Source organism: Ursus maritimus, unplaced genomic scaffold (assembly GCF_017311325.1).
Source record: "Ursus maritimus isolate PB19 unplaced genomic scaffold, ASM1731132v1 scaffold_8, whole genome shotgun sequence".
NCBI lineage: Eukaryota > Metazoa > Chordata > Mammalia > Carnivora > Ursidae > Ursus > Ursus maritimus.
The window spans coordinates 4,070,327-4,079,839 of record NW_024426996.1 but is presented as its reverse complement, the minus strand read 5'-3'; the positions used below and the strand labels follow the sequence as shown (position 1 = coordinate 4,079,839).

Here is a 9,513-nt window from a genome sequence, read left to right as displayed (position 1 = left end):
GCCCCGCCCCGCCCCCCGCCGCTCGTCCCCGCCGCGGCCGCGCCGCCTGCACCAGCAGCAGCAGCCGCAGCTGCTCCTCCCCGGCGGCCGCCCCCCGCGGGTCCCTCCCTGGCTGCGGGAGAGACAGAGGTAGAGGGAGGACACAGCGCCGCGCGGCCCGCACCGGAGACCTTCGCTTCGCCCTGTTGGCTCCTCACCCTTTGGGAGAAACATGGGTAAGTCATCCTTCCTCCCCCGTCATCGCCTGACATTTTTCTCTTTCTCGGCGTGTTGCAGGGTGGGAAGCATTTCTCGCGCAAAGTTGCCGGATTTCTCAAATCCACGGGTGTAATACAGTGGCTCTTCCTCCGGGGAGAGTCGGCGCACGCGGAACGCACGCCGGTCCCCGGGCTGGGAGGGTCCCGAGCGCGGGGTGGGGTCGGGCCGCGGGGCCAGATCGCCGCCCGTCTCTCGGGCACCTCGCTGCCGCGCCTCCCCTCCTCCATTCTTCCTGCCCGAGCCGGTGCCCGGGCACCGCGGTGCCTGCCTCGCGGGCTAGCATCCTCTGCCCCATCGGGGTTTCTCCGGAGGCCACCCGCTTCCTTTCTCCGGCGTCTGCTGGTGTGGAGGCTCGGTCGGACCGCGAGAGAGACCACTTCGTGTAACTTCCCTGTCAGGGCGACCTTTCCCCATCTTGGGGACTGTTCATCCCGAGGCGGGGAAGTGCGAGCAAGTAGTTTGTCAGGGCGATTGTACAACCTGCATGGAAATTATTTTTGATGGGGGAGAACGGACAGCCTCATAGGTTGAAAGGATGACTTGTCAGAGGCCACGAGGAACGTGAGGAAGGATGGATAGAACCGCTAGCTGTTGAATTAGTGTTGGGTGACTACAATGTGCAATATTCCTGTGCTCAGCCCATATTTTTGGTTCCTTCTCCTGTCTACTGTACGAGGAAACGCACCATGTAACATGTTACCGAACTTACATGTAGTTATTCTTTCCCAGCTTCCGCTGCCTAAATCTACATAATCTGATTTTAGTTCCTTTGTATGTATGGTTAATCTCAAGAGATTGTTTTGGGTTAGATATTTAAAAGCAAATATATTTTCTAAAACTACATATGATTTATCTTAAAAAATTTTCATAACATATTGCTTTAATGTTAAGTTCAGTAATTACAAAAACGTCTGATGAGTTCTGTAATTAAAAGACGAATTTTTTTTAAATAGTTGCAATTTGGAATACCGTACTTCTACATGTTCGTAGTTTGCTTCCACTCCTATCATGATTTCCTCTTTTTAAAATTTGCTACTTTGGCATCTGTCAACTCGGACTTTTCCCACCCCTTGCGTGCAAGTTATTTTAAGCCTACAATGAATGTGGTTCTTTCATCTGTCAATACAGTACTCAACACGTCTAGAGTTCAGTCATGGCAACTCCGAATCTTCAAGGAAGTATCTAAATCTAGAAATGGTGTCGGTGGAGTTTACTGGAAAACAGATGCTCCAAGCTCTGTTTCAGACCTTTGGCCATATATTGGGAAGAGGCTAGTGTTGCAGGAGGAGGTGGTATGAATGAAAAATGAATCTATGGCCCTGAATTTTATTTTCAGTTCAGTTTTTTTTTCCCTTTTAATGCACTGTTGGTATGCTGAACAAATTTATGTAAAATTGGGTGACACATATGTACCTAGCTTTTCTCTAGGAGTAGAATTTTAAATAAATGTTAATACAGATTATTGGACATGTGGATTTTCCTTGAACATACAAAAATTTTCTGCTTAATTATAGGCCACAATTTTGGCCTGTAAAATACATTTACCCATGTTTCAAGGTGATCTAAAAAATCCATTTAAATAAAATTTTAACTTACATGTTGAGTCAGAATCTTTTCAGTAGAAAAAAATTCTGTTGCAATACTTATGATTAAAAATACTTAAAACAAATAAAATTATTTATTTAAAAATAATTGGTTTTCAAAATCTTGAATATTATTGCTTGATTTCAAAGAATGATCAGATAGAAACCCATCTCTCATTTGAAGCTTCTTGTATACTCTGATTAAACCAGTCTCTCCTCATAGCACTCTGTACCTTGTTGGAGGCTTTTTAGCACTTACATAATCTGTCTTATAATGGAGTTGTTTGTGTGTGTGTGTTGTGCATTTAGTCATGAGTTCCAGAAGATGTAAATTATGTCTTATTAATTTTTGTGTACCCCACAGTGCTTTTCACAGAGTAGATATTCAGTAAATCTTTGGTAAATTCACTGTTGAACTTAAAGCCTATCTATTATTTTCAATTTATGAACTCGAAAGTATGGGTTCTGAACATTCAGGTTGGTAGATATTATGGAGGTTTGGAGGAATTGGGAACAGAGAGGTATAATTATGCTATGAGTATTCTTCTTGCTAAAAAAAAAAAAAAAAAAAAGAAAGTTGGGTTGTCTCAGTGGTATGGGTTTTGGGATAGCCTCCTGGCAAATCATTTTCTTCTGCACTGCTGTCTTCCATGGTAAGGTGGTTTAGTGTGTGATCAGTAAGTACATGCAATAACGTAAAATTGAAAACTTGTAAAGCAGTTTCATATTCTGAGCCAAGGAAGTTATAACAATTGATACATAGATAAGGGGTACCCTGATTGATGGTAGGAAAAAATCACTTTTTAAAGTCTTTCCAAGAAATAAGGTGGTTTGAAAAAAATATTCTCATGGCAGTGATTTTTCTCTGTAAGAAAGTGAAGGAAACTTCCTGTATAGTCTTATGGGCCATGGCTATAATATATATCTTATTATAAATTCAGTATATACTTAATATTTATTAAATATCAACCATGTGCAATGTATTATGGGAGGACCGAGATGAATAAGACATTCATACTTCAAGTCGCATATAACCTTCATAGGAATGATACAATACATACATAGATAGCTATAATAGAAATAAAGTGTAAGTGATATAAAAGACCTTTACATGTATTATAGATTCAGGGCACGGACAGAAGGTTTTAGAAAAATGATGTTATTTGAACCAAAGGTTGGTTGAGCTTCTGAGAGGTAGAAATGAATGGAGACTGTTAATCAGGATGGCGGTTGACAGGAGAGAAATGACACAAATGAAGATATAGAGATAGGGAACAATCAAGGAGTTTCAGGATAATTAAAGAGCCATGTTTGGCTGGAGCAAATGGTAAGGTAAGAGTGAGTGACAGAGAGGAAAAACTATTTATAGGTAAAGACCAGATAATGGAGGACCTTAAATGCCAAGTTGAAGTTTTCAGACTTTGACTTCTCTATTGAGGGACAATGAAACATTTTTATGTAGTTAAGTGATGGATTACATCTGTGGTTTTGAAAAATTAATCTGTTAATTGAGTGAAGGATGGGTTAGATGAGAAAATAGAGAAGTTTGGATGAAAATGTTTACTGACCTGAACTAGGCTGTGGCAATGGGAATAGAATGTTGCAAATAAAGAACAGGATTTACTTGCCAACCAGTTGAATATAGAATCGAGAAAGGAGACATATAGTATCACCTGGGCAATAAAGAGAATGCAGAACTATTAATATATATTTAATCCATTGCAAGAGGAAACATGAATAGTCAATTTCGGACCTGATGAGTTGGACTGTTTAGTTTGTCATTTAGATTCTGTGCTCTTTGTTGATAGGGACTCTCACTAGGTTTTGAATACATTTTTAACAGTGTCTGGCACATAGTAGCCATGCAGTAAACATTTGTTGACTGAAACTAGGTAAAAAATATTTAACAGTTATTTTAACTTTTAAGAGAGGATTTGAACTAAAGATCTGGAAGTTATCCATAAATATCCTGATACGATATTTCAAGTTAGGTAGGAAGTTAAGAGGCAACAGAGAAAATTTGTCCAAGGTTAAGAATCTTGAGGAATGATCCATTGCTAGGGAAGAAGAGTAGAATGATTTGACACTGAAAGAGAAGTAGGTAGGAGTGAAAGACTAGGATTGGCATGTGGCTAGTTTCATTAAAGACTGAATGGTCAATAATGTCCATTGCTTCAGAACAGACTGGTAAGGACTGAGAAAAGGATCCACGTTGATGTGGTTTGATTAGGATATTACCCAGGATATTTTCTAAAAAGCAGCTTTAAAAGGTAGAGTAAATATGGAGGTCAATTGTAGAGGCTAACCGAGTAATGAGTAAGTGGAACTAAGAATTCACTATGTATTCATGCTATATCCCTTGACCTGTTTAAAGATCTGTAAGCATAGGTTTCTTTAAACATTTTTAAAACGTTGCACTTTACATATAATGATACATGCTATTTTCTTGCCTGACAATAATTTGTTATCTCACCATAGTGCTTCATATTTCTTTGACATACCATTTTTTATGCCATTATGTCTTAGTACAGAATACTTTTTATATTTGCAGTATTTGTCATACAGAGTGAGCTTAGAAATGTTTTTGTAATTTTACATGGCATTTTACATAAAATATACTCTTTACTGATGAATGGTTTTATCACTTTTTATTTCCTATTAGTCTTTGTGAATTTGGGATTTCTCCAGTTATATTTATGCCTCTTATTATACCCTTAATTCCTGGAGTTTTGTTTTTCTCTGTAAATATATATTAGCTTATAGAGAAATCTTTTTTTTTTTCCCCTCTTGTATTTTTAAGTCCAGGAATGGTTTCACAGATAAATGTAAAAAATAGTACTTTTACTTGTTTTTTTGTGAATTAGAGTGATAGAATTTTTTTTGTAAAGTTGTAATCAGTAAAATTTATTATTTTAAAAGAGCATAGATGACAGATTGACTAGTTCAACAGTTTTTCTTATGTTGGCATTCTATCAACATACATTAGATATAGGTCCCATATACCTATTTTTTTTTTTTCATATGGGAAAAGGGTTAAATTCACTATCTTTGGTAGAGTCATTCTGAAGTCTCTAGTACTACTGTATGGAAAGTTATAATAACGTTAATTAATTTTGAGAACTATAGAGTTTTAACTTTCACAGTGGAATGTTGGAGCTTCTTGGTGCCTTTGGGGAAAATAGTGTGGTTTCCCTCTTGAGATTCCAGGTCACCTGAATTTGAACTTGGCATTTCTGACATTATTGGTGGCACCAGCAGTGGCCATAAGAATTACCTAAATTTTTAATACTCAAACATCAGGAGGAGTGGAGAGGGATCCACTCCTTTGAGAACTTTGTGTTAATTTTAGATAATCAGATGTTCAGATAATTTATACTTTCCTAGACATTTAACTTGGCAAATAGTTCTTTCTTGTGGTGAGAAGAGCAATAATAAATGAAGATATCAGTAGGTTATGAAGCCTATTTTGGTTATAAAATTCTATGATTCCTTGGAACTGAGCTTTGAAGTATACTCAGTATCATTGTCTTAAATATGCTATAATCATCCTTATATAATTCATTTTTCTTTAGTGTTCAAAGGGTAATGTCTACTTGAGGCATGTCAGGGTTTGAACAACCAGTTAGCTTTGTCTAACTAGGTGGCCCAAAATACCATTATTCATACTGGCTAAGGTATGAATGCTGAATTCAAATTGCAGAGTAATGTCATTCTGTCAGTGTGTCTATTTATAAAACTTTTGTTGCTAAAACCATTCTAGGAGTTAAAAGTGAGACTTAGGATAGTGAAAAATGGAAGTGGTTAAATTGAGCTGCAGCTTACAAACTCCAAAGTACAAACTTCTAACTTTTTGTACACAAAATGAAATTTTTCCATGTGAGCTCTGTATCTGTCCTCTGCTCTAAAGGCTGTTTTTGCTTTATTTTGTCCATATTTATAACTACTATCTATATGCTATTAGTCTCTACATATGTATGTATATATATTATTAAATATATATGCTTACATATACTATAGGCATACATACATGTAAGCATATATATTTAATAGTATAGGTTATTACATATGTTATATATAATATGTGGGCACTATGTATAATGTATGGGCTATATGTAGGCACTATATATTATACATGTATAGGCTATAATATATGTAGGCACATATATGTATGGGCTATCTTTTTATCTAGGAGATTATTAAATATTTCTACATGCATAGTTAATACAAGTTCATTCAGTTCAAAACCAAATTCATTGTGCAGTTTTTAATAATGATTAACTAGAGGGGTGATGGTTAATGTTTAACCAAAAGCCCTTCTCTCAGAAAGCCCTGATCTGTGGTGGTTGTTGATACCTGTGAATGCATAGTTGGGAAGAGACAAGCTGCAGCACACCATTATATAGTAGATCCACCATATAAATATAATAACCTTATGAGCACAGATAATAGTAAAATGTAGTAAAATAATTAAGTAGTAATGAGTTTTGAATATTAATACCTTTGTTGTAACATAACTTATTTAGGTTTATAAAATTTAATTTTTAGTAATGGCTGTTTTAATAATTGCCTCATAAAATTCCTAAAAATTTAATGATCATGTCTCAGGGGCTGGTACAAGGGAGTTTTACTATACCAATGAATTAATAATTACCATTTATTATCATTTAATAAGAATTATTGATATCAATTATGTTAAGCTTTACATTTTTTCATATTTTTAAAATTTAATTTTAATCTTTTCAACAATTCTATGAAATAGGTGACACTGTCCCCATTTTACTGATTCAAAGAATTAAATAATTTATCCAGGGGGAGAGAACTAAGTCTCTAAAGTCCTGTTTTAGAGCAGTGAGTCTCAAACTCTAGCTTGCTTAAGAATCAAGGATCATTTCTTAAAAAAAAAAAACAATTACTAGGCCCACCCTCAGAAATTTTGATTCTGTAGGTGTTGGGTGGGCTGAGAATTTGCATGGTCAAGACACTGACAGATGATGTTGCCCTTTCAATAGCATCACCATAGAGCCTAGGTATGCAGACTTTTTACGTAAAGGGCCAGATGGTAAGTATTTTAGGCTTTGCAGGCCAAGAGGCAAAATCAAAGATATTACATAGATAAAAGAGAAATACATGATGAGAGAAAACAAATATCCACAAATATTTTGCTGACCATATTCAAAATACAACACTAAGTGAACATAAGTTATTGTAATACAGATCTACTAATGAAAATATTATAATTCTGTTTTTCAGATAGCATTTCACTTAATTGGAATTCAGTTACCCTATCATCAGAATTGATCCGGATGTTAATTTGTTAATGCAGATCTATAATGTGATTTAATGGATTTTGTCTTTGCACCATGTTTTCACACAGATAGATACTGCCAAATACTGTCAGTCATTAGCATATGATTTTGTTAATGAGCATATTCATTTCTATGGGAGGAATTTATAGAATTCTTTTAGATTCTTCTTCTCTTGATATTTGCTATTTAGCATGCCCCACTACAGTGCAGATTAACCACTTCCAACAGAAAGGTAGAAGCTTCTTAGTTGCTTAGTTAAGTGGATTTTGATGTATAGAAGTTTCTTTTGCATTTGAAATGAGGTCTGAAAAACACTGCTGTAACGGTAGCTTGGGCTTGCAAAATATATGTTACAAATTTGTATATGCATGGGGATCTTATTTTAACATATGACCGCACAAGAAGTATATATAACAGATTAATGGTTACTTGTGTTTCCAGCAGTCTTTTCAGAATGACTTAAGGTAGTTTAAGTTTCTCATATAAGCACTATTTCGCCTTGATCTTCAGGTCAAATTTTAGGAAACATCAAATCTGCAGCAAATCTAATTTCCAGAGGCATTCATTGTTTATTGTTTGATAATTGTGGTTAAAGGCATTTCTTTTTTTTTTTTCCTCCTAGAAATTCCATCTAACCTTTGAACTAAAAAATCACAATAAAACTCTACCATTGATTGCTAAGCCATTAAACTGTTGTGTGATGAGGCAAGTCAGGGTATTTGGCTTCTACTTATCAAAGTACACAGAACTGATGATGCTTACTTCTGTGAGAGTGAAATTGATACTACTGGTTCAATAATACATGGTAGTTTAAAATATTTTCTTCATAAAATGGCTGCTGATGAATAATTTAATGAAGAACCATAGGCTTTAAATACCTTATATTTCACAGACTTTGTAAGTTTGTTCAGCTAAGCCTTTTTCTATTCGTCACATTTTTATCACTATCAGTTGTAACACATCTTAGCAGATTCCACTTCAGGTTGTACTGAATTAATTTATGTTCTCAACTTTAAAAAAATCTTGCCTATTACTGCTCTGTGAGACTCTTTGTTGAGGCTAATTCTTCAGTAGTTTCATGCTTGGCATCAGTGTTCCAAAAACAACATTAAGTAGTAGCACTAATGTCTGTCAACTCATCAAAAACCAAGGAAAATCTTTCAAAATCATGTGCCTTGGTTTTTAGTTGAATATTGATATTGCTCCCAGTGTCCTTAACTCTTCAAGTAGCTATCATCATAGAAAGGCTATTCTTTTTTTTTTTTAATTTTTTAAATTTTTTAAAAGATTTTTATTTATTTATTCGACAGAGATAGAGACAGCCAGCAAGAGAGGGAACACAGGCAGGGGGAGTGGGAGAGGAAGAAGCAGGCTCATAGCGGAGGAGCCTGATGTGGGGCTCGATCCCATAACGCAGGGATCACGCCCTGAGCCAAAGGCAGACGCTTAACCGCTGTGCCACCCAAGCGCCCCTAGAAAGGCTATTCTTAAACAGTTGTCACCCCCCTCCCCACCCCCGAAATATTTCTCTGGTTGTTGTAGTCAAAACACAGTTCAGCTCACCATGAGTAAACAGCTTTCTTTGCTTGGTTAATAAGTGAGCCACTCAGAAACTTACTTTGTAGCTGCATTTTCGTTTTTTATTTTTGTAAAGAAATTCGGCTGTGATGAACTACTGTGTTTTATATTTTCTAATTTATCTGACAATTACTTTCCTAAGAATTGTGAATATGATGAATGCTTAGTCTGGTAATATAGGTGTAGTATTTTTCTAGCATAGCTATAGTGTCATTGCATGATACATTGGTTTGCTATCTAATTCAATAACAAAATAATCCACACAGCACTTAAAATGCCTTAAAAGCATACATATGAAGTGTATGTTTCCTGTTTTGACTTAATGATCAAAATTAAGTGTTGTGATATGACAATACACTTGGCATTCGAAACAATGCGCAGCCATAACTTGTGTCACTGTAATTTGTAGTACATCAAACAGCAGTGTAAACTCGTGAAAGTGCTACAGTGGTTTCTATCCACCTACTCAACTCTGCCATCATAACATGAAGGCAGCTATAAACACTAAAAGGAGTGAGTTGTGTTCTAGTAAAACTTTGTTTATGGACACTAAAGTTTGAATTTCATATAATTTGCACATCAAGAAATACATTTCTCTTTTGATTTTATTCAACCATTTACAAATGTAAAACTGTTTTACCCTTACTGCTTATTTCTGCTACAGAGTAGTGCTATACTACCTCACCTTTACCCAATACTTTTAAAGCCTGTGAATTCCCTAGCTTGGTGAATAGTATCACCACCCATCCAGTCAATCATTCCTGAAATCTAGTCCTTCTATTTCTAAT

The 9,513-nt window shown here is 36.0% G+C and overlaps 1 protein-coding gene across 4 annotated transcripts in view; it reads left to right on the top strand.

The window, feature by feature from the left end:
• Window positions 1-16: 16 nt before the first annotated feature.
• RAP1GDS1 (Rap1 GTPase-GDP dissociation stimulator 1) overlaps window positions 17-9,513 on the top strand; it is a 145,245-nt gene continuing 135,748 nt past the window's right edge. For all 4 annotated transcript variants that reach the window (XM_008707181.2, XM_008707182.2, XM_040624986.1 and 1 more), the window contains exon 1: window positions 17-215. In XM_008707181.2, coding sequence (XP_008705403.1) covers window positions 212-215 — 4 coding nt within the window. In that variant the 5' untranslated portion in view covers window positions 17-211. The remainder of the gene's footprint in view (window positions 216-9,513) is intronic.